Genomic DNA, 26154 nt, shown 5'->3' with positions numbered 1-26154 from the left:
TAACTGTACATTCGTATACACACAAAGGTGACAAGTAAGAATTACATTGTAACGTGAAAAAAAAAAACAAAACAAAACAACAAAAACGACACCTTCTTCAACACGTTCACAGTGTTGAAAGGATGTTGAGATAAGATATGAAAGGTGACATGTGAGTTTTCCAGTTTTTGTGAAAACAGTTTTCCGAAAGAGATACAATTTTGTTTTTATAGTGCTTGTTATTATTATTTACCACAAAGAAGGCAGTAGGAGTAAAGCAGTAGACCTAAGTGCACTAAAGTGACTTCATCTTAGTATGTTAATCAATTTAAGAGCTTTTCGTACATTATACGGTAATACACACACATTTTAATTTGCCTCTGTCAAGAGCAATGCGTGTATGTTGTTTATTTATTGGCCTGAATGATTTATGTGCAGTACATGACGCGGCAGATAAGAGATATATTTTTCATACAACAATGTAGTAGCAGTACCATAGTAATGTGGCAGTGTTGTTAAAACCCACCTCATTTTACTCTCTAAACATATACCACTTTGCGTGATGTGATTGGCATATAGATCTGATATGCAGAAGACAGATTATCCGACATATACATCGGGCTTACAGTCTACGATAGCTCCTCTGATATGTAAATCGGACAGAATGAGGCTTACGACTGCCTATATTTGTATATGTTGAAGAGTAGTGATTGGCGATTTATAAATGCCCGCATAAAATGATGCCTTTGTTTTTAAATTATATCCAAATAACCAGTGAAATAAATCGAATGAAACACGAGGACAGACACATTTATATATACAGCTGTTGTTTAGAAGATTTATATAGGCCTATATATATATATGGAACTAACGACTTCGACATATAACATATATCTGAAGAACCGGGAATGGAGGGATATATATTGTTAAACACCAAAAAGCTTTCTTCTAGCTATACGATTAATATTTATATCGTCCGCTGCCTTGTCCTTCACACCTATCTTTGGGCTCTCGAGATTTAAAGAAACTGACCAGCATCAACCAAGACGGTGAAGAACGTTGTTGATGCACTTGCTGCGGCTCTATGGCTCAGTACTGAATGTAGTTTCCTTTTCCTTTCTTTTTGTTAAAGAAGACCACTGGTAAAGTAGTAATAAGATTTTGTTTCAACTTTATACCTTTGTATTTGTCCGTATATAATCCAAGAGTATTAGCCCCGCATGGCAACCAGAGCCCTTTCGGGCCCATGGGTAGGTAATGGCTAAGACAGGCCATTCATGTCGAGCCAATACAAAAATATGAAAGCCCACGAAATGCTGTTTTTGTTATATCGATCTGACGGAACTCTGCATGGGTATAGCGATAAACAGCAATCAAATAAATAAGTACCATTTAGATAAACGGGCTGGAACTACCTAATTTCAGGATCAGGGGCCTCCGTGGCTCAGTTGGTTAGCGCGCTTAGCGCAGCGTAATGACCCAGGAGCCTCTCACCAATGCGGTCGCTGTGAGTTGAAGTCCAGCTCATGCTGGCTTCCTCTCCGGCCGTACGTGGGAAGGTTTGTCAGCAACCTGCGGATGGTCGTGGGCTTCCCCCGGGCCCTGCCCGGATTCCACCCACCATAATGCTGACCGCCGTCGTATAAGTGAAATATTCTTGAGTACCGCGTAAAACACCAATCAAATAAATAAATAAATAAATAATTTCAGGATCAGATAAGAATGATAAGGGTCTTCTGTTCATACTCCTTTCGCTTTACATCACTGCCAGCAATAACAAATTTTGTACAGAAATCTTGAACAACGCCGAGGTCACTGGAGTCACGGTGATAAGTGAGGAAGTGATGTCAAAAACAAACAATCCGTCTCAACCTTTGTCTCTCTTAATAATTATACATATACATTCTCTTTATACAGAGTATGCGCAACATGATTCTAACCGAAACCTGAAACAATTTTATTGATGAATGCTGATTAGATAGTTCGGCGGGAGGAGATAATCATGAGGCTAAGCCTAAAGAAGGATACATCCATGTGTCTCACATGCTTGTCTATTTGTGGCAGTGATGTAAAGCAAAAAGTAGACAGCGACGCATGCGCTGTAATGAGTGTGTCTTCCATTTTCAAGAATATAGCCTGTTTTAATTATAAAAGTTATTGTGACCTACATCATCCGTCTTGAATTCAGAACAAAGGTTATTTTGTAGACAGAATTATTGCAAATAACAAGGCTTCTTGAAGAAGAAGTTTGACAAAGCCAAGCGTACATGCACACTTTATCTAGTGTGCCAAACTTGATTCGTGACCATTGAATTGTATTTTCTGTTTCTATGGTCTGAAACCATCTTGCCAGGTTTTTTTCTTTTAATGTCTTGGAGGCGTAATAAACGTTTCGCGCCTTAGCTTAATCATGAGGACATGTGCAGAAAGATTCGCAGTGAAAACGCAATACAAACAAGTCGTGTATAGGCTGGTGCTATTTTCATATTTAAGAAGACAAGCTTGTCGATTTGTGGTCTGATATAATTCATAGATCAAAGCTTAATAAGGACGCCTAAACACATGAGTACACATTAATTTTAATGACATGTCCGCTGTATTTATATTTGGAGAGTTATATGTCCTAACTTTACGGCATCCCTTAGGCAAGTGTATATAAGTCTTGACATCGCTAGCGCACGGTTAAAAACGTATATCTTTCGAAACAAGTTTATAGCAATACAGAACAAGTACACGCATCGTTTTAGGCACAACTGTTTTGTAGTTCATTGATTTCGGTTTAATGACAGATCCTGTCATACAAATTAGCTAGAATCCAAGCTGTCTAATACAAAACCTGTGTGCAGAGCAAACCCATCCCTCCGGTAATTTCAGCGTTTATAGTAACTCAGCAAAAAAGTCGTTTTTGTTGGCTTTTTTAGCAATGGTATTGCTTGATTCGTGCGATGGTGAACTTTCAAAAGTTACAGGCTTGTATATAATGACTTCAAAAGCTTGTTGAGCGCGAGTTTATGTGGGCTGATGTCCGCAAGCTGTAGGTTCCGGGAGGCACTATACATAGACTTTTCTTATAACCTAATGCAAAAAATCCGCAAAACTTTTTTCCAAGGGTATATATACTAACGTGTCAGCTTGTGGTTACTTTCTCCGCAGATTCCCACATCTGAGTCATGAAAGAATAAAAAACCGACAAAACCTCAAATTAAATTGCTATATTGAATTAAGTGCTTGGCTTTTCACTCCAGGCACTACATTACTAATTGTCTCAAACAAGGTCCTGATATTTCAACGCTTGAGGTGTGAAACATCTCAACTTGATGTCCTTGAAATTGGAACATGAGAACACCGGAGACTATTTACGTAAACCCGCTCATTTAGTTAGAGCATTTACTTTCTCTATGGCATACACGCTATTATTCACGATGAATATATACAACACAAATTGTAAAACGGCGATGCTGAAAATATCGTCTTCGGATGACGACCAGTATATAGGTCCAGTACTGCCGATTACAAAACCTTTGGTTGACAACAGAGACGATATGAACAAAGTTCTTGGTGTTACTAAATTGTTTGTTGTTAGATACGAATGATAATATAATGTTTATAAATCGAATTCTTAAAGTGATATCATCTATATTCGAGGGAAGGACACCTGCATGCGACCGGAAAGAAGGCTTATTAGCCACGACAGCCAGGATCACATATTTGAAGGAATCATTCACAGAAAGTACAAACGATCGGCTGTGATCAAGAGGTTTAGAAATGGTAAAATCATTCACTCAGAATCAGAAATTTTAAACTGATGGACAGTGTAAATGCGGATGTTATTCACAGAAACTCAGTGTAGTGAATCAACATGATGGTGTAATGGGGTTTACAAATGTAGAGCGTCAACATGATGGACGGTGTCATGAGGGTCACAATTGTAGTGGGTCAACAAAATGGACGGTGTCATGGTTTATACAAATGTAGTGAGTCAGCATGATGGACAGTGTCACGAAGTTTGCAAAGATGGAAGAATCACTTACCGGTACCGAAACTTAAAATGACGGACGGTGGTTGTAAGGTTTACAAATGTGAAAGAATTATTTGCAGAAAGTCAAAATGATGTATGGACGGTGATTGTGAGGTTCACAAATGTGAAAGAATTATTTGCAGAAAGTCAAAATGATGTATGGACGGTGATTGTAAGGTTTACAAATGTGAAAGAATTATTTGCAGAAAGTCAAAATGATGTATGGACGGCGATTGTGAGGTTCACAAATGTGAAAGAATTATTTTATTCATTAATTCCGAACGATGGACGTTGATCGCCCCGCTCACAAATGTAGACCTCCACTGACGGTGGGTAACTGTGAGACTTGCATCTGTGGACAGATGGTGTATTTGCTTCGGGTATTATACGTCTGAAATGTAATGCAACACTATGGATGGATGACGACAGATTGTCATTGTATTAAAATATAGGCCCTATAGGTCTCGGCAGTTAACATTTACAACGTTATTTAGGGCTGAAGCACTAATTATATCAGTAACAGCTGAATCGTTTGTTATGAATATAATACACGCACAGGTGTCTTCATCAAAATTTACCGAATTCAATCATGCTTTCTGATTTTGAAGAATGGACCATGGCTTCCAGCGGAAATATTAAAATCCCATATTGCATGCTGATGAAGTTGAGCACACTAGCAGCTCTCTAAACCTGGGGGTTATCCGGGCAGGCCCACCATGTAACTGCCGCCACTCAGAACTCTGTCTCCAACACGCTTGACGCTTAGCTCGAACTAACCTTATCAGCGCTAATCCTCTAGCTGAATTTTCAGCACAACTAATATACACATACAGGTTAACACCACTAAAAGGCACCTTTTAGTTCCCCAATCAGACCACCACTATTCAACTGACAGAGGGTGAAAAAAGTTGTTATAGCTTACACCTGTTAATGTAGTGAACAACTAATTAGCATCTTTTAAGGCGGCTTGAACAGAACATTGTTCTCCTGAGTGGGCTTATAAGCGATTACCCGAATTGAATTTTAGCTGATAAGTATTTGCTCAGGTTTGCAGCTCTTTGATTAGGCCTACGGGGCAGGTGTTTCTTTTTGGTTTTTCCCGTTTGTTATATTTGAAATAAATGACTATAGTGTGGATGTGCATGCATGGTCGGACTGTCGCGCATACACAAAGTCCGCTGGTGAGCACATCAGAATGAGTGAGTGTAGTGGCGGAGTTGGGATCAACAGCAGTACTCTAACGGAAACGCACTACATGGTCCAAAACGTTCTGTGAATCTATAAAGATGATCAGATAATCGGAGCCTCTATTGTATCTACCGCCCCTGTAATATCATTTCTGCATATTTTATTGCTGCTTAATTTGATCGCTGTTTCAGAATGCACGCAATTAAGGTACTGTTATTTCAGTTCCAAAATGATGGCCTGAATTGATTCTGAAGACCGCTCAGGCACAAGTGATAAACCACCTGACCGCTCCTCGTCAGGCACAAGCGTCAAACCACCTGACCGCTCCTCGTCAGGCACAAGTAACAAACCAGCTGACCGTTTCTCGGCCGGTAGAAGTGACAAACCAACTGACTATTCCTAGTCAGGTAGAAGTGACAAACCACCTAACCGCTCCTCGTCATGTAGAAGTGACACATCATCTGACCGCTCCTCGTCAGGCACGACAAACCACCTGATCGCTCCTCGCCAAGCACAAGTGACAAACCACAGGACCGCTGCTAATTAGGAACAACTACAAACCTCCTGTCCGCTCCTCTGCAGGCAAATGTGACAAATCTACCGACTGCTCCTCAGACAAATGCAAGGATTGGTTAATGTATAGTGATCATTGGCCAGTTGTCCGAAGGTAAACGAGTTAAATTTGTCTCAACTAAAGTACCACATGACTTGGATTAAGGTGAGATTTCCTAAGATTTTGTCGAATTTCAGTTCCAAAATGAACTGTCGAATTATGAGTTTTCATGGACGCCATGCATACAGACAAGACTTAAGAGCCATCAGAAGCGCACGCCGCTGAACATGACAGGTGCCTAATGAGGTCGAGTATTCGAATCGTTATCGCTCTATTCTACGACTGCAGCTTTGCCTCAGGTGGGTTCCATGATTGAGTGATTGATTCACTCATGTTCAACGCCTCTCTGTAGAATTTTTCACACATATTCACCGGTGGTAAGGCTTATAAGTGGAGCACGCAACTTCATTAGCCTAGGGCCTGGTAGTTGCAGCAAGCCAGTGCTTTAAACATCTGGGGGCCTCCGTGGCTCAGTTGGTTAGCGCGCTAGCACAGCGTAATGACCCAGGAGCCTCTCACCAGTGCGGTCGCTTTGAGTTCCAGCTCATGTTGGCTTCCTCTCCAACCGTAAGTGGGAAGGTCTTCCAGCAACCTGTGGATGGTCGTGGGTTTCCCCCGGGTTGTGACCGGTTTCCTCCCACTATAATACTGGCCGCCGTTGTATAAGTGAAATATTCTTGAGTACGGCGTAAAACACCAATCCAATAAATAAATTAAACATCTGAGCCACCTAGGGTCGGTGGGTCCCATGTGATGCGCCGTAGTTTCTTTGGGCCCGATTTCCACCACCCACAAACCTGGCTGTTGGTTCTTTGTGTCCGATTTCTGTTACTCACAAACCTGGCTGTTGCTTCCTTGGGCCCGATTTCTACCCCCTACATAGGTGGCTGTTATTTCTTTGAGCCCGATGTCTACAGCTCACAAACCCGATGTTCTTTTATAACTGCTTAAAAATATATTCATCGAGTGCGGAAAGAAAAGCATTTTAATCGAAACATGCAAAAGAGGAATAGTCGTCACTTTTCATATCCTATTTAACCTTTTGAGAATATTGGTAAACCAACTATAACACTTCAGTATTGATAGTGCTGTCTTGAAATATCAGTACTCAAGATCACAAATCTGGTAGGACACCAAATGCAGAGGTGGAGACAGTTTGAGGTAAATGTATAAACCAAAACGCCTTTAATATTATAGCAGTCTATGCGTGCCAGAATAAAGTTTACTATCTTGTAGAAAATTTGTTGGACTTTGGTGTGTTGTATTTCATGGTTCACGCAATTTTGCTTTTTTTTTCCTAAAAAAAAATGCCGCACAAAACCAATTATCTGACAAACTCCAGACTTAAGGCAGTGACTGTGCTAGCAAGAGGTTAAAAGTCACTTATTCAGATCTTCAGCTGTACCAGATATGTAGTACTATACTGTGAAATCATTAGGCCCTAAGGCTCATTTACATACTGATGATGTATTACAGGATGTCTATCGTCGAGTTGTAGGCTTGTGTCGATTCACCTGACGAGCACAAGGGGAACAACTTTGCATCCATCATCAATAACATAAGCGTATGGATGCTCGAAACGGTGAACAAGAACAGGACTCCGGAATATGAATTTCTTTCTAATTACAGTGTTTGGCACTTGGACAAGGCATTTACCACAGCCATCATTTTTTTGTATTTATCGAGATATGCTCAAATCATGTTGACATCATCGGCAGAGCCTTGGAAGTAAGAAGTTGCCGTCATGCTGTGTGGGGAATCTGACCCACGGTATCACGAAGCGATCTTAGATAAAAGTCTAAATTTTAATCTTAAATTTTGCATGTTCCGTTATTTGAGCTTAAAATTTGACCGTGTCACATAAGAAATAACAATTTTAAAGTGATTTGAAATTTTGACTTAAGACTAACACCTCTTTGAAATTTCGGAGTCAGCGCCCAATTGTTCGAAAATGTACTACCCGTTATGAGCTCCATATTACTATTAGTCTGGCCTAAATTGCCATTTGTTTTGTTTTATGTCAAGATGGGCATTATTTATTCACTTACTTGATTTGTGTTTTACGCCTTACTCAAGAATATTTAACTTATTCGACAGCGGTCAGAATTACGGCGGGATAAACTGGACAGAGCCCAGAGAAAGAAGATTGGTATTAAGATCTAGACATGCCTTAACTTAATACGCCTTTGAAGAGCCGATCCATGTAACATATACCCAAATACCCGGTGCACACATAATGGTTAGGTACTGGTCCCCAAAATCGTATCTTTTATTATATAATTTAGAAAATTAATAAATCCCCAAATCAATGGAATACTTCTAAGGTTGATTGTGGATAGCGAAAACGTTATTCGCATACACAGCAAATGACCACTTGTGATTGTAAGAATGAATGAATGATTATGGCTTTACGCCACATCGGCAAATACTTCAGCCATATCGTGGCGAGTGATTGTAAGATGTCTCATGTATAAGATGGTTATCAGAGTTAACTGAATGAAATAATAAAAAACATAAAAAAAAATCCCGACACCTTTGCATTTAAATTGAAACCTGATTTAACTTTCACTGCATAATCAACACAATCAATATAATCATGCAGTACATACAGTTGGATTTTCTACTATATATTTAATACACTGTTCACAATACCGCTGAATTATCCCTTTATAACAACTTTATAGCATCCAAATTGCTATAGTCATTTGGAAATGAAATACCCCTTCAGCGACTAATGCTCTGAAGCCTTGAAAGTGATACTGAAATAGTATACTGAAACATATATACAATATCCCATAGAAAAACGCATTATGATTCTGCCATACGGTACTGTATGAATTCTATATCACTATTATATAGGGTTAAATTATTTCGTGATCAGGTCGCTCTCGAGTTTTGGAATCTCTAAGGATATCGATGCGCACATATGTATTCAAGTATTCCTTTTACTATTATTAAAGATATAAGCAAATTATATTTCTACTCGTAAAGTATAAAGCGTGTAGGGTGGTTGTTTTAACATTAATTTATACACTTATTTGACTGTTGTTTAAAGTAATACATGAAACTCAGGAATTTTCACTTACACAATGGCGGTCGGTTTTATGCACGAGCAGAGAAAACAGTCCAAGGCTAAACCACAAACCTTTGATAAGTTATAATGACGAATTAACTTTCCCATATGTGAGGTACAGGCTTGAGTGTCATACTGGTAGGATGAACGAATGATTATGGCTTAAAGCCACATTGTCTATGTTTCAGTGACATTGTGGGGACATAGAAGACAGTGTCCACGAAAGTAAATCTGTGCCAAGAGTCACAAGAACGCTCTCGCCCGCTTTAATACTTTCACCAATGCCTCACCAAGAGGTGAGAGCGGGGGAATCTGCAAATTTCCTCTCCAGAGCTGGGATCGAACCTGCACAAGTCATATTCTTAATATCCAGTTTTCGTGACATCCTGTATATTAACTATAGGGCTATGGGAAAGCCCTCTACTACACAACCACCACTTCGGGTTTTGATCCACTGGCCGGGAACCAGGTCCCTAATCGCCAGCATCCAGCAATCGGTCAGGTGTTCGTCCAGATGCTGAAATACCATCACCAGATTGTTGCTATTTTATTTCTCAATCTTTTACGCTATCATAGCTGTTAAATATAAGCCGTGTGTATATAAACAGATTTACATCTAAGCTCCTCTTATAACCAATTTCTTGGTACATTTGACTTTTGTTTCAAATCCATACGCATTCAATAGCAAACTTTTCTGTATAGCGAGTCCTTGCTATCTGCATACTGCAAATATAAACTTTTACATGGACAAACTTCCACGCATGTACACAACTACATACAATCCATGCACAAGGTTCTGTACCATCATGATACAGTACCGAACGATAAAAGAGCCAATTCAAACAATTTGAAATGCTAATTTTGTAAAATTAAAATAAAATAAACTTAACGAGCAAACAGAGCGCCAGACATTATTCCATAAACAGTATATCTAGATTAACTCTGGAAAATATACCCAAGAGATAGTGGTTAAGTGAAGCTGGATATTTCCTGTAGTTGAATCGAATCACGAGACACAATAACCATAGTTCCATGTAGGCCCTACACAAAATACAAGTCAGATTTTACGAAAATTTCTCGGGAAAAATAGAAATGTAGCCGACATATTCTACTCCTATATAGATAGGTCAAGAAGATAAGATAAAAAAAAAACAACACTAAATTATTTTAAGAAATGACTGGGTCTATACTTGTAACAATACACTAGTATTGTCCTCTCAACATCTGATGCACCATATCGTTCCTCTCGCATAACTTCAGCCCTGTGATAAGAGCCTCCTTTGAGGCAATTTCTGGATTCTGTGCCTGCCACATTATTAAGGTCTGTCGTACTTTTTCTCGCAAATCTCGGGGATACTGTTCAGACACGTAATCAATGTCCGCCTCACAAACACCCAATGCTCTCACAAACTGACGCCAGTCACGGCCAATGTTTTTCACGATGAACTCAACCTCTCGTCTTAATTCTGAAACCAAATTTAATCCTTTTTTTGCAGTTTACATTATTGAGTAAAATAAAAATGTAGCTGTTCTATCCTCATCCTCTCGGGCTGTCAAGAATGACACATGTAGTACAGAATGACAACAGATGGTGGTGTCTTTTTTTTTCCTACCCAACCTGCCATCGAGTGCCATCAACCATCTGAGCCCGTGAAATGGGCAAATAATATATAAGTGTATGGTCTATAACGCTGAAGAGTGGTTGCATTCTGGGTGAACACGTGAAACACAACGATGTGGAGGTCTTGTTGTGTCACCGAGATAACATAAGCAAGCGCCATCCACTTTCACTGGCGGCTGACTGTACACGTCTAAGCTGTCTCCAGACTTGGAGTCGAACATACGGGAGTATGGCTATGAGGTTATCATGAACAGGGATCTGAAAGGTTTACTTCAGGCTCAAATGCTCAGAGTAACAAGCTCACTTTTCCAAAATCGATGGGAAATGGTCATGTAATTTGGCGACGAGAAATAGATGACAAAACTCTAATTAGTCTGGTCGAAAATGTCTCCAAATTTATGAATTCAAGTATTTAGCATGCATCTTTGTTCAAAGGGTCAATGAAATTTATTCAGTTACCATTTACTTTATACTGTTTATAGAGCAGCTTTATACATACTACTAGTATACTACTAGTCTCTTTGTGAGACAGTGTGACAAAGATAAACACACACTAGATGACTATGTGATCACTTACATGTACAAGGGATTCTCAGAGAATGACATCATTTCGGTTTTGTCCTATCATATAGTTCTCTCGAATACAAACGACGTTTTACCTTACATCTTACAAGGGTTAGCATTGAAGGCTAAACCCACACTTTTGTAAATAACAGGGTTTGTTTGAAGAAAAAAATGAACAAAATACCTGGGAATTGTTGTTGACTTCTGATAGGATTACTGAGTCTGTAGCCATTGAAGTTGGCATGTGAAGGCGTCACATCAGATGTTCTCTCGTGGACATCAGCATTAGATGTTAATGATGCCTCGTAATTCTGCAGAATAGACAAAAGGTCTCGCCTGCCCTCAGTGCCATAAATTAGCAATTGCTTTAAAAACCTGGTGTTATTCACACCAAGCTGCTCCCTCTGTTCCAGAGCATCCCAGAGCTCAATCGGTTCTTCAATACTTTCTAAACGTCCTCGAGGAATCAAGTCACGGCACAAGTATTTCATGGATTGAAGATCTCGTTCAGACAGCTGGTGGGCAAGATTATTTAGCATTACCCGAAAAGCAGACACTTGAATTTCCATTCTGCATCAAGACTAGGAAACGTTTGGGCTATCTAGGAATACAAAAAAGGAAAGAACATCAAGATCACAAAGAAAATCATGAGAAATATACTAAGAGAAGTTGTACCAAATGTTGCTGTTGCTGAACTCAACGATTCATACAAACACAAACATCAGCCAACTTCAGCCCCCAGCAAGGTATATGCCAGCTGTTCAAAACTGATTCCAGCGAGACTTTCAGTTTGAAATTTATTTGCTTTTTACTCTTTTTCTTGTCTTCAAATATTAGGGTGCTACAAATATTGGATTTTGATGTCAAGAATTTATATTTTGAACAGCAAGCACATACCTTTTTGGGACTTGGCAGAAGTTCAAATTCAAAAACATGGTGGATGTTGACTTGACTTGTTTAATTCAAAGAGATGGTTTACTGATGCTGGTATTGGCATATCTACACTTCACAGAACTCTGGGAATCGGTGCATACTAACTATAAGGATGGGTATGAGCTGTTATTTTTGGTGAAATTGTCTGCATGGAGGCTGGCTATACTGATGCTGGGCACTACATTAGCAGTGTCTCAGCAGGCTTTAGGCTAGACCTGGCCTGGAAAGTGGCAGTTGAGGAGTGGGGTAACTCACATTTCAAGCAACTCTGTGAATTGTGTTTGTTGCCAGAGTTACAATGGGAAATAGCCCCGAATTTGTCAGAAGTAAGGCAAAGAGCATTTACCGCTGTCTATGCAAGCATTAAAACTTCCCTCACATAAATCGATGTCAGCCAAATATTCCTTAGGTTGGTAAATTCACAAACTGACAAGAAATAACACTTTCATTGTATACCCTTTTAACAGTCACCATTTCAATCTGTCTGTCTTTGTCACGTGATCGATGTGAAAACTCAAAAAGTCATTAAAATCCCTAGATTGAACCATACATCAGCCTGTATTTAAGCTGTTAAATGTCACGAACTCAAGGTCAGCCTTGTTACAGCAGCATGATGGAGGTGGGCTCACTTACTGCCATGTTATACAGGCTTGGAAAATATGATTTTCTTTATGATGTGATTGCCATAGACCCTTTTGGTTCAACAAGTCTCATGACAGGTTAGTAAATTACAGAGCCTGTAGTTATACGATTCACGTTGATTTATGGTAGGGAAGTTTTAATGCACATAACAACAGTGGTATGTTCCTTGCTGTAGGTTTGACACATTTGTGGCTGTTTCACACTGTGACTCTCGTAACTGCATTGCTCGAAATGGGAGTTACCCCACTCCACAACTAGACTGTGGAAGGCCTCCACAGTACTGGTCCTGACTGTGTCATGAAAAGCCCAGCTCATGCTGGCTTCCTGTCTGGCCGTGTGTTTGCCCGAAAGACTCCTACTCCTTTTCTTATATTGGCCTAGCGTCGTTGGAGTCTAGATGCTAACAGTATTAATTTCATACTCAACGAAGGTCCAGGCCAAGTCTTTTTGTTATCAAATAGTTCTTGTGCAAATAAAAGACACCAACCTAAAAACCTTCTTTCCACACCCACTACACCGCCACCATATGTCCCTACTCACTTTAGTATAGATTTTGTATAGACATGAAAGCTTCCACGGTACATGCTCCTCGGAGCGTGTGAGGTGGAAGCGTTTATGGCTATAATAAATCTATTCTAAAAGCCAGTAGGGGCATATGGTGGCGGTGCGGTGGGTGTGGAAAGAAGGTCTTTAGGTTGGTTTCCTTTATTTTCACGAGACTAGCTTGTTCGATGACAAAGAAAATCGGCCTGGACTTAATACTGTTAGCGTCAAGACTCCTAGGCCAATATAGTAAAAGCTGTTGGGGTCTTTCGGGGCTACCACAGAACTAGACTAGGTCTATGTCTATTCAAAAAAATAAAACGTTTCTACATCAAGATACCTACCTTATATTTCGTCCTTAAATCGACATTTTGCAAAATGGGGAACTGACAGTTCATCAGGTAATACTACACAGGTGTATTGTAATCTGGATCTAAAACTACGAATCTCCCAGTCGACACTTTACTTCAGAATGTTGACCCTATCCTGTCGAAACCTGTGACGTTTTAGTGCCTTCCTTAAATGGTGGGGATTCCCCAAGGATATTCCTGTGGCGGACCAGCAGCTCAAACTAATCAGGACAGGCTTGGTTTTTGGTTGCGACGTCCAGTATTTAACAAAGAGCCTGGGGTTCACCCTAACCATACAAAGGAAGGTGGGGGCACTTACATATCATTGCTAAAGTTCGAAGTTTGTTTACCATAGCAGACATGCTGTGTGCTTACTTACAGAAGCTGCTGGGAGTATTAAAAATACCAACTCACAACGTAATCGTGCAAAGACGATAATATGTGTGGAAATATATCTCACATTAGTAAAAGGAAATATATAAACTAAATAAATATATTTTTAAACAATAAATTTTTCAGCTTTGAACTCACACCCATTATTAATACCTTTTTATTTTAAAGTCCGTAACCGTGTATAATCTACTTTTGGCATTTTTCTACGTATGATCAGTGAATGTCGTGAAGGTAGCAAGTCCGGTTTCTGGCACATGGAAGTGAACTGTCAATTTGTCATTCTGTCTTTCCCTTCACTTGTGTAGGGTGCAGTATCGGAAGTGTTTGGTTGTAGCTGATAAATGCTTGGTTTTTCAGTCCGTTCTCGGTGGAGGGAATGAAAATTTTTTAACCGGATATAGTTAGCTACCATGCATTTTACGTAGCATTAGTTACGTAGCATTAGATTTAGGTCAGCTGACATGGTAACTAACAAATGAAAATTTGGGCAGAGTCAAAACCCTAACTTCACAGCCAGGGGCCTGTCCTAGGGCCTCGTTCGTCTTGTACAGACGCTGTCCAGAGTGAGGATAAATTCATCATTCATACAGTGTGTATGGTAAGTTTTGTCAAGGAGATTGTCTGTAAATTCCAACCATGGGTCGAATTGTTTGTGGCTCTACGCAAACAAGGGACAAAGAACTTTGTATGCTAATTTTATTATTGATTATCTAGGTTATCTAGGTAGACTGTGTCTTTGGACCATGAAAGCTCCTGACAGTATATCCCTTGCTCTGCACACTCAATTGAGAATTACCACCCAAGGCAGAGGATTAACACTAGTGAAGATGGGTAAAACCAAGACTAGGAAGAATATACACATGATCAGAGAGAATTTGTACCTAGATGTTCTTTGGCGGCCGTTAGAAGAACACTATTAGTTTGTATTTGTTTGTTAGAAATCATGTTTATGGTGACAAAACAGAAATGACAAATAACAAAATGGGAGTATTTTCATAAATGATCCTCCTTAGTGTGCATGTGGATTTTTTTATGGATTGTACCTAACTGCTTTATATTTGAAAGGTGTTTTGCACTCTACTTATGAATATTTCACATGTTTAATGACTGTTTAGTTTAATATGGAGGCAGCATATTTTTTAATCCCATGAGGTGGCTCTAGTTTGAAGCAGGACTTGGAGCCTTTGTCATGGATGCAGTGTAACAAATGCACTGTTATAATGTATCAGTTTCTGTTGTAAGGGCGAACTGTCTTTAATGTGATGTCATCATAATAAGCTGTGAAAGGAACATTTGACGTCAATAAAATGATATCAAAGTCCTGCTGCCAGGCGTTTTACAGGTCTGCGTTATAAGCCAAATCGGTGAATTCGTGAAGGTTTAGATGGGATAAGGTGGCTGGGGAATAGTTGCAAATTAACGTGGCTTAAAGATATGATTTTAATATAGCTTCTAATGGTGCCATAGGGCTGACACACCCAACCATTCAAGATGTATATTCAATCTCGGAAGTACCATAAAATCATGCCTTTCAGCTAGGTTGATTTTTGAGAAACTCCACCGTGTCCCTTTTAAATCTGCATGAATTCACAAGACTCTTGAAATGCTCTTAAATTAGCCATGTAGGTCTTATCCAGCAATGAAGAAATCCTGGTTATGCACATTCCTAACACTTCTCTTGTTAGGCAGCATGAAGAGCTCTGGCCTGAACATGAGTACATGTTTCATATACCGCTTGATGTCATTAATTTTTTGAGGAAGTTAATGTAATTATTTTAGCTCCTGATTGGACTTCTCTACAGGAAGACTTTACAGATAAATTCTGCAATTAAAAAATAGTAAATTATATTTACATATATAGTTTGAATTTATCAACACATCCTGGTTCAAGTTTTCCTGTCTCTGGGGTGGAAAAATAGGACCTCAGCACTGTGGACAAGCTTGTTGCTTGGATCTGTTGAACACAATAGGTCCATAAGGATTAAAACATGATTTTGTCCATGATATAAGTGTAACAGGGGTGCTCTGTGAACACTATCTACTTCCGATCTGGAGGGAATTTCCATTTAGTGTAGTGACAGAAAAACAGACTCCAAACCCAGAGATCACTGGTTCAAATCCCCAGCTGGTAATCCCCTTGTCACTTGGTAGCATGGATGTGGTAGGGTATGTCACCCCATTCTTTTAGAGTGTTCTGTATGACATATAACTTAGTATTTCAATTACTTAATTCATTGTATTTATTTACTGGTGAAGCCGTTCATTGTTAAATATTTGAAACATGTTATAATCGTATATGGATGTGGTGTAACAACTATATAGTGTACGTGATTTTCGATTTCTAACTGATTTTTGTTAATTGTATGACGATTTAACAGTTTAAAACCATTTGTTAACTATTTGTTCAGATCTTGAAGGCTATCATTATCTTGTCGAAAGACAGCTGTTTCCTGGTTTTAACATGTTCTTGCCATGATATGGCTGAAATACTGCTAGTATGGTGTTACACCCTAATTTTTTATTCATTCATTCTGATGTGGGTCATGTACTAAAACTAACCATTAATTTGTGTAAATCTATGTAAGGTTTTGATTGCAAAGAGTGCATTGTATTTATTTACACTTTTAAATTCCTCTATATTTTTCAACTGTAGGACCTTGACTGCCATTCGGAAATGTACCAGCCATAACTTCAGGGTAGTCTGCTGGTAATGACCAATATGGCGCCTCCTGCACGACGACACAGGCGGTCTCGAATGGCCATGATTGCTGACTCAGGATGTCTTGGCTGTTGCAGTGTGTTCTGTATTTTCATTGGAGTCCTTTTACTGTGCCCAGGAATCTTTATTACGTTGCAATCCTATGGAGTCATAGACTTTGTCTCTCTTCCTGAGTAAGTTAAGAGACAGGACTGCAATAAACATTGGTGCTCAATTTCATCATTGTCAGAAAGCTTGGGTATATTTAGTTGGACAGAGGTTGGATATTTTGCGGCTGAAATCGTAATACATGCCAGATGGTATAATTCCAAAGCAATGACGAGAGAAAGAGGGAAAAAGAGAGCAAATTTTACTGTTGATGCTTATAGGATTAAAAATAAGCGCACGTATGGTTTATGGCTGTCTTCAGAATTTATGAGAACATTGTACTTGGACCTTGTTGGTTGTATAGTGTTTGGAACTACATAGGTGAATGTGTCAAATTGGTAACTGGCTTTGATATTGCACATACTAGTAGTTTTCAAACATTATAATTACATTACCAAGTGGTATTGTTAGCCTTTTGGTGAATTGGAGTTGGTTTTGTGGTAAGTCTGGTCCACATCTTGCTATCAGTCCACATGTATTCTGCTAAAACTGTGTAGGGAGGGGTTTCACAGTTCAGTCTTTCATGAGATGCTTCTGTTTTACTGCTGTGTAAATAGGGATATATCAAGGTATCAACAAACTAATTGCTAAACCCTCTGTACGCTGCAAGATCCTTGTGTTTTTCATTGATGAAATGACTGTAAAAGCCTCTCTAAGAAGGTCAAAGACAACAATTGGATTATGCAAATTGTTTAAGTTTTTAAGATCGAGCAGCACTACATACTTGCAGACCAGACAAGCATCTGTGGACTTATCACAGAGACATCCATATTCTGAATATGCATTTCTTCTGCCGGCCAAATGTGGTGAAGCAGGAATGCGAATATTTTGCTTAAGGTGACAACAGGGTTAACTGTTGATTCTGTTGAATTCAGTTCACAAGTGATTGAGTAAGCTGTGAATGTTTGTATTTTCAGGTTCTTCCGTATTATAGGCCCTGTGGCGTGCACTGTTGGGGTGCTATTCATTTTGACTGGTATTACTCTGTGCTCACACATTGGAGAGAAAATAAAACGGCGAGATTCGCAGAGAGAATCACAGGTACACTGATGAGGGTTTGAAACCAAAGGCTCACAAATGATGGTTAAATTTATTTGATTTGTGTCTAATCTTGTAATCAAGAATTTTTCAGTTCTGTGAAGGTGGTCACGTTATTTGTGGAGCAAACCTAACAGACAATGCTAAGAAAACATCAACTGTGTGCCAGGTATTTGACAAACTGTCAAAGTTTTAAAGTCCAAACCATACCAGCTAAAGCTACATTCCATCATGCAACATCATTGGTCACGTCTGGCTGATTGATCCAGGCCTTTTGGCCAAGGGGCTTGATTACAAAACATTTACCAGGGACACAAATCAGTTTTCAGCTGTACAAACACATCATTCTCTGCTGTTACACTGAGGTGCTTGTGAAATACCTCTTAGCTTTACAAACACAACCAGACACAATGACTTAACAGTTCACTGCAGGCTGCCCTGAATGACTTGTTTTAGATGGAGAATGTTTCACATAGTAACATCATTATTTAATTATATAGTCAATTTGAGAGATTTTCTCATGTAAATCATAGACAATGTTGTATAAAATGTTTAGTGGTATGATTTTGGTTTTTATTTTATTTATTTGTTATTTATTTTATTAATTGGTTCCTCAAATCAGTATTGTGGTCAATAGGATACCAGTACAGGTCTAAACACAAATGATTTCTCTGCTGTTTGTAGAGGCAGGAAGTGACCTACTCTCCAGGATCCTCCACACGATATGGCACCAACACGCAGATGGCCACATTCCCGTCAGCGCCTTACGGCAACCCTGAGCTCTACTCTGGCTGGGGCGCACAGTACCCACATCAACATATACCCCCACCCCCTCCCCCTAACATTATGTACCCTCCCAACCCACCAACACCATTCCAACCCTTTATGTACCCACAGTCTTCAGATGCAGGGTAAGTGGATACTTCAGTTGGAATATCCTCAGAAACCTAACCACTTAGTTCAGTTGTCAAATATTGTAAGGCTAGTAAGTTTGTTTTCGTGACACATCATTCACCTTAGATTTCTAGAAAGAGGTAACACTACTTCATTTAAAGTATATGGTAAACCATGGTATTGCCAGACAAGCATCCTTGTTGGTGCAGACGGTTAAAGCACTAGCTTGCTGCAAATGTCCCACAGCCTTGAATCTAGTTTTTGCTCCTTCGAGCTTCAAGCGGATGTGGAGTAATTTACACTCAGGATGGCTAAACCCACTCCAGAAGGTTGCTGCTAGAAATAGGCTTGGGCAATTCCCCATAGTGTAAGTGAAATCACCAACACAGATCAAATAAGTAGTGCCATACATGTAGGTTTTCATAATTGCCATTACGTTTTATTCCACAGTTCACCAGTAACTCCTTCAGCTCCACCTCTCCCAACAGATGATGAAAGGCCACCCAGTTATGACACTGTAATGCGAGAGAAACACTGATAAGCCACCAACTGGCTAGAAATTGCATTCCACATCAAGTCGCTCATCACTAGCTCTGCCATTTATTGCTCCATTTTTTGTATGGAATGAACATTTTTATGGAAGAAATGTGCTTTGTTTTACGATGCTATGTGCAAGTTTGACATTTTTTTGCCTGGACTGTGGTGAAACCCTATTGGTGGTCACTGTTTGCAGAGAAGTTTAACTTCTCTAATGTATTATTTTCCCATTCTGATCTCAGTGCTATCTCTACTGATACATTCTACTGCCAGCTGTGATCACAAGTGGCAGACAGTTCAGTGCTATGATGCACACCTGTGCTCTCAGTGCAAGCTCATCATAGCTCAGCTGGTTTTTACCCCAGGACAATAATGCTGAGCTGTTTTTTTTTTTTTCTTTAATTCGACGATCTGAATGTCATTTAACGTTGAAGTGTGTACCATTTGTCACAACAAGAAAAAGTCGAGAGAAATGGATGTTTGTGTGGATGGTTTGGTTTTGAAATGTGATGCAACACAGGGTATGTGTAAGGTACACAAAAAGAACACTGATATGGGTAAATGGAGGATCATCCCTGAAATTTGGAATCTGTCATCACAGCCTCCATTCCTTTAATATGAAGGGTTTGTGATGGAATTTCCTACAAAAGTTGTCTCCCCATAGATGAGCCATTTTGTCTGGGCAAATTAGAATTCCTGTCACAAAACTTGATGAAAATCAATGTTGAGGTGAACTGATTCAACGGTCACAGTGTGATTGTGTTAATATACATATATGTGTACATGTATATATATATAAATAAATTGTGATTACATTTGTTCATGTATTAACATTTGACTTTTATCCAAAGGACCTGTTAAATGTTCAGTAGTGGCTTACAGCCACAAGCTTTTGCAATTTAAATTGTGAGATTACATACTTAATCCTTCTTATCTGAACTTTTAACTTATTACTCCATTAATACAGGCGTTATGTTGTACATAAAATACTGATATTGGTGTACTAAGTCACTAGAACATCTGACTGGGTCACAAAGTTTAGGTAGTCGTGTAAAATGTTAATGTTCAGACCTGGACTACTTGTTGACAAGAGGTGATAGTGATGTTGAGGAATGAATATGACTGTCAGTGGTATAGTTTTAGTATAATTAAGTATGTCTCAAGTAACCCCATAAGTATGTTTATAAAAATGCACTGCCAGAGATTGCCAGATGTGTGTTTCTGGTATTTGACTGACTGACAAAATGGTGAAAGAAAGCTGTGCACAGTTTCTGTGTAATAACAGTTCTTAAGGCGATGTGAAATATATGCTCTAACTTTCCATGTTTATTTTTAATTCCATTTATTGTAATTTACTGTAGTGTTGAGTTTTGATTGGGGAGGTCAGAGCAAGTATAAACCAAACATCTAAGGTGTAATAATATTCAAGATTCCTCTTCCTAATCATCATTCTTACCTTTTTTATACAACCATTTTATTTGTTAAATTTTCTTTATTTGCTTGTATAATACTCACCAACTGTTCGGATTTTTAGCATCAATAAAAGCTTTTTTGGTGTCGTGAGAAATGTGTTTCCAACAGATTGCTTTGGGTGGTAACAAAGATTTGCATCTGAATTCACAAACCTAACCTAAGGTTGGATCCTGTGTGAAGGCACCCATCATTTATTGAAGAGAAACAGCTGCATAGAAGGGGACCCAAACATGAACCAACACTATAACACTCGTTTATAAATCGAGTGGAATGTGAATAAGGAGTTGAACACAAAGACATAAGAGAGTTACTCCCCTTACTCCACCTATAGTATTTTTCTCGTGTGATCATTTATAACGCAAAGCTTTAGACTTCCCCATTAGGGTTACGGAAAGAAGAGGCTACATTCTTATGTCAAGTATGTAGTTTGGGCTATTGGTCACGCAAAATTTTCATCAAGCGGATGTGGAGTCATTTACACTCAGGATGGCTAAACCCACTCCAGAAGGTCGCCGCTAGAAAATAGGCTTGGGCAATTTTCAGAAGTAGCCTATTTATTTCGTTATTGTCTAACGCCATAGATGTATAAATTTGTTTCATTTACATAACGATGGTCAGTTTTGTGGTTTAGAGTAGGATATCAGGAGTAAACCACATCCTTTATTCAGGTTCTTGGAAAATCTTCTGACTTCATGCTACAGCAAGAGCAGCGAGATCTGAATTCAGACCTGCAACTGCATTGGCCGGCTGACGTGGGTACATTACTTTAGCCGATTCATAGCTGCGAACATCCGGGTTCCTCGAAAGGAACCGGGGGTGATAGAGAACATTGAGATAAATGGGCGAAATGCTTATGTTTGCTGATTTTAAGAACCACAGGACAATGAATTATCATATTTGAAGGTTGGGCACAGTCTGATTACTTTTCCAGAGACATATCTTACGTAAAAGCTATATTTTTCATTAGGGTCTATTCACGCTAAAATCTTATTCTAGGCCATTCTCACCTGGTTTAAATTCGGTTTGTTTTTAGCGCCAGTACTCTAGTCACATGTCTAAAGAGTGTGCTGATGATTAACCCAGAGCAGCTATGACTTTAAACGATTTTAAAACGAGTCTCCCACAAAGCCTTAATGTGTTTATAATACGTACCCTAGGCTCTGTTCCCACTAAAACACATGTAAACTGACCATCACATCTTATAGGTGTGTAAACTCGGACACAGGTAATCTAATTCTCCACAGTGTAAATGGGCATCTGACACCAAAGGTAAACTGGTTATTTGCATACAGCTTAAACACATTTGACTCGCATCCTTACATATTCACACGAAAATAGACGTAAACTGTACCTATTTCCACAGCTTGAACGGACTCTTTCCACAGCTTAAACACGCCTCTGGAACCCTGTGTCAGATTCACACAGAAACAGAGGTATAAGGAATTTCCCACATCTGTAAACCCCTCCCCGCCTTCTCCCACCTCAGATACTCTATTACATGTTCACACAAAAACAGAGGTAGGGCTAAGCTGACTTCCCACAGCTTAAATATGCCTCTGTATCTGTGTGCCAGGTTCACATACATACAGAGGTGAAGGGATTTCCCACATCTGCTGGCTTAGCAAGGAAAAAAAATAACATGAAATTGTAAACGTCATCGAGATTTTTTACGGCTTCAAGCCATTTAGGCTTGATTTGAAAGAAAAAACTGCTACAAATGTAAAGACTGGTCTTGCAGGCCTTCAAAAATTGTCCAAAGGCCGATTTTCTACATTTGACACATTTAGCCTAGATCTACAAGATATATACATTTAGTACACATGCACGGTATCTATGACTTGGATGACTGGGGGCTTTCCAAATAAGTTGCATTTCATCCTATGCATATAGACACAATTCAGTTGAACAGAGGCGACGCTGCACAGGCCGGGAATACGGCTTGAAACCCGACATGGCTGCTCTAGCAGGTATATTTTTGCATGTGTATGTGCCTGAAGCATTTGTAAGTGTAAGTATGACCAGTGTGGTTGGGCTTGTCGCATTTAGCACGCCATCATCCATGGTGCCGATGTTTATTTCCCAGTTTTCAGCATCCGTCTGCCAGTACACGATAGCTAATATAGGCCTGAAGGAGCTATCTGGCCCACAGATACATCGGACATAACACAATGTTAAGTATTTTTTTGAATGATTGAATGTATACACAAATCGGTCAGCCATGTCACCTTAAATAACATACCCGCAAAATTCAGTCAGACCTTTAAGTACCATTCCTCTCGTATGGAGTCCTCCTTGACAGACAGACCCATCCTTGCTTAATCCACAACACTAATCTCCCATCACCAAGGTATCTGGGAAACCCTGTGTCAGATGTAATCCCCGTTACCATGGAAACAAAACAGGATGAGGATGAAGACATTTCCGTCTCTGCATGGTCACAATAAGGAGAGAACTCAGCCGTTCGGTTGAGCAGGACAACCAGCAGAGATCGTAATTATGGCCTGCCATCCTAAGCTATACAAACAATTTCTGATTATTCCGCAGGTCTAGAAAAGCGTAACATTTTTCGAACTCGTTTCCAGGTTTCAAGTTACTTTCTAGTGATAGCTTTGTCCGAATCGTCCAATAATAGCTGCAGCAGCCGACACTTTTGTCACATCACTCTTGCCCGTCATTTAGCGACGCTGTTGCATAACCTCCTAAACAACCAAAGGAATACCAACTGTAATTAAGTTCCTTTAGTGAATATAATATTATAAGCTAAAATTTATTTATGGCATGGATAAGATAGTTATCTATTTTGCTTAAAGTTTTCGATATCGGTGAATATTCATCAATATCAGAATGTATTCCCTAATATCAGTAAATATCTGTCAACAGAAATAAATATCGATATTGATAATATTGTTGCAGAACAATTGACAATTTCTGCTTTGTAATGATTAACAACTTTTTACCAAAGTATAAATAACGGAGCACTGTATATACATTTATCTGACCATACAGGTATACATATACTTTAAAATGTTACCAGAAAAAAAGTTTAATTACTTTCTTATAATCTTTGTTAACAAAATCTTGTAAGTTCTTGTAAAGCGAAATGTTCAAATGAGCTCTGTGATATTCATTTCAAAGAACGACATTCTTCTTCATCGGAACACACTTATTTTATTTTAAAGCTTTAAAAATACTCTCTACATGAAAGATCTTACTAAAGAGGAAAGTCGACTTTTCCAATGACGTTAACGGTATGTCAGTCTGCTAAGTATAGGCTCACAGAAAGGGTTCTAGTTCGTGAAGATTTGAAGACTTTCTTCATCCTTTGATGACTTGATTCATCGGCTCGCTGCGTGGTAATTATTACGTTCTCGGCTTACATTCAAGCCTCGGAAAAACTTCCTTTGATAGCATTGGCAACAGCGGCGGGAGAATGTCCTTAATTTGAAAGGGAATCAATAAGAAATACACCACTGAAATAAACCTAAATGTCAGTGATATTTCCTCGAAAAGGAATACCTTTTGACCCTATTAATCAGACGATATTACAAGTGAAATCAGGCGTGGTGGGACCGTTACAGGTTAGGCTGTAAAGCCAGGTTCACAGATGACCAGGTTTGAGAGCTAACAGCAACAATGTAAGAGATTATACATGGCAACTTTGAAATTCTACCGGAAGAAGTATGAATCAGGCATGTGAGATTAGCAAATCAGATTGTCACAGAGAAACCATGGATTTGTAACAGGAACCTTAGATTTATTGTTAACATGTTGACTGGGTCGAAATGGAGAAGTCTGAGAGAGGGGCGCGGTGAAGGCGATGGGTTGACAGGATTCAGGAATCGCAGCAAGGTTGTCGCTAGTCTGTTTAAACCCACTCAGATCGATGGCCACGCCGAGACTGTTATTCGATGCAGGCTGGCCAGTCATCCGGGCTTAGCCTGCTCACAGACCGTTCCTGCTGCTGTCCCGCTAGAACTAGTCCACTGACGGTCTCCTCGACTATCGGATATCACTGGTACTGTAACTAGAAAGCACGATTGTCGAGTTTTTCCACAACACTGTTATGTGACCCGAAAGATGGAGTTGAGTTTTACCATCTAATACTGAGACAGTCTCACTGAACAAGAATGGAGAGATGAAAGGTAAGTCATGTCGAATTCTCATACGATCCCGTGATATTCTGCAGATTGGTTTCATACTGACTCACCTATGGTGGTCCAGTATGTAATGTCTAACGCTTGCAGGACCATCTTCTGGTTTGCTCTCCTGATTCGTCCAGATGAAGGACTAACCTAGAATGTTCATTGAGCATCTTTAGACTTATGACCTGATTGTTACATTGTATTGACAACTGTGTGGTGAATGACCTCAAATGCTAAACGTTAGTCTCATAACCAATTCACGCTGTATACATGGCGACCTGTTAGTAGTTCCATTATGTCCAGGCTGCAAGTGCCGTTCCCCAACGATTTGGCGTCGTTGTCTCGTACTGGAGGAACACACAAGATACTTGCACGTCAAATCATTTCAACAAGCGTCGTGTTTGGATTACCTTTATTGTTTGCGCAAACGAAACGCATTTTTTTGTTGACAGCAGGCTGTCGTATACAGCCATGTTTTAGTAGATTATCGATTGGAAGCGGCATTGGTTGCCTGCTGAACCAGCCTGCTAGTGGCAAGGAGAGAGTGTTAGACACAAGTGCGACTATTGGCGGCATGGTAGTGGTGTAGGCATCCATCCACTCCCGGGACTTGTAGCTCCGGTTACCCGCTCTCCCCACGCCAGTCTGCCATCATACAAAACAGCACTATCTGCATATATACAGCCTCCTGTGAGCCGGCACACGGCATGAGTACCCTGCTGTACATGTATATTGGATCGCCAATTGTATTGATTTTCCAGCAAGCTGAATCAAGATATTAGATATGGAGTAATGTTGGCGTTACAGTAATGAGTATGAGGTATAGATGACCGACAGGTCTTTTGGCCTGGACTGCCGCCGTTCTTCGTTTTCTGTAGGCGTATACCCTACATTTCTTTCGGGTACATGGTTTTATCAAGTTGATATTTCATTGGTTAAATGTTTTGTAATTTATCCTTACTTAGATAGCAATATACCAAAGGGTCCTGCATATGGCGTATACATATCTCGCCTTGTAGCATTTGTCAGAAGCTTGCGTTAATTGTGATGACTTTAATCTGCGTCACAAGTTGCTAGTTCAAAAACTTGTTTGTCAAGGATACTCCATCAAACGCCTTCATTCTAAGTTTCTCACATTTTACAATGAGTATAACACTCTCGTTGGCAGGTATGGACAGAGCGTTCAGAATCTCTGACGATCTGCATTGTGATCAACCACATAGACGGCGCTGTTATCCCTATGTACATATCTATCACGTACATGGTATTTAACAATAAAGATGGCGC

General features: G+C 39.5%; 3 protein-coding genes across 3 annotated transcripts in view; 2 read left to right on the top strand and 1 right to left on the bottom strand.

Annotated features, from left to right (window-relative positions):
- Positions 1 to 8046: 8046 nt before the first annotated feature.
- Positions 8047 to 13894, bottom strand: LOC135478708 (FAS-associated death domain protein-like). Its single transcript, XM_064758644.1, has 3 exons — positions 13519 to 13894; positions 11241 to 11657; positions 8047 to 10337 (listed from the first exon to the last, which is right to left on the bottom strand). Exons 2-3 carry the CDS (start codon positions 11623 to 11625, stop codon positions 10075 to 10077), a joined length of 648 nt encoding a protein of 215 aa, XP_064614714.1. The 5' UTR covers positions 11626 to 11657; positions 13519 to 13894; the 3' UTR covers positions 8047 to 10074.
- Positions 13895 to 14176: 282 nt separating this feature from the next.
- LOC135481529 (transmembrane protein 174-like) lies at positions 14177 to 20810 on the top strand. The gene is made up of 5 exons (XM_064761328.1): positions 14177 to 14515; positions 16571 to 16809; positions 17701 to 17824; positions 18506 to 18732; positions 19166 to 20810. The coding sequence occupies exons 2-5, from the start codon at positions 16628 to 16630 to the stop codon at positions 19251 to 19253; spliced, it is 621 nt and encodes a 206-aa protein (XP_064617398.1). The 5' UTR covers positions 14177 to 14515; positions 16571 to 16627; the 3' UTR covers positions 19254 to 20810.
- A 3804-nt stretch (positions 20811 to 24614) lies between these two features.
- The window catches only part of LOC135480308 (uncharacterized), a 36643-nt gene continuing 35103 nt past the window's right edge, over positions 24615 to 26154 (top strand). The window contains exon 1 of the mRNA XM_064760121.1: positions 24615 to 24867. The gene's annotated coding sequence lies outside the window, so the exon portion shown is untranslated. The remainder of the gene's footprint in view (positions 24868 to 26154) is intronic.

Source organism: Liolophura sinensis, chromosome 1 (genome assembly GCF_032854445.1).
Source record: "Liolophura sinensis isolate JHLJ2023 chromosome 1, CUHK_Ljap_v2, whole genome shotgun sequence".
Lineage (NCBI taxonomy): Eukaryota > Metazoa > Mollusca > Polyplacophora > Chitonida > Chitonidae > Liolophura > Liolophura sinensis.
This window is presented reverse-complemented; position numbering and strand designations above follow the sequence as displayed.

Excerpts from the sequence above, each read along its gene's own strand:
- LOC135481529 (XM_064761328.1), top strand. The coding sequence starts at position 16,628 with ATGACCAATATGGCGCCTCCTGCACGACGACACAGGCGGTCTCGAATG. Across the intron at positions 16,810-17,700 it reads GACTTTGTCTCTCTTCCTGA|GTTCTTCCGTATTATAGGCC; the intron begins GTAAGTTAAGAG and ends TTGTATTTTCAG. Across the intron at positions 18,733-19,165 it reads CCACAGTCTTCAGATGCAGG|TTCACCAGTAACTCCTTCAG; the intron begins GTAAGTGGATAC and ends TTTATTCCACAG.
- LOC135478708 (XM_064758644.1), bottom strand. The coding sequence starts at position 11,625 with ATGGAAATTCAAGTGTCTGCTTTTCGGGTAATGCTAAATAATCTTGCC. Across the intron at positions 10,338-11,240 it reads AAGTCAACAACAATTCCCAG|AATTAAGACGAGAGGTTGAG; the intron begins GTATTTTGTTCA and ends ATTTGGTTTCAG.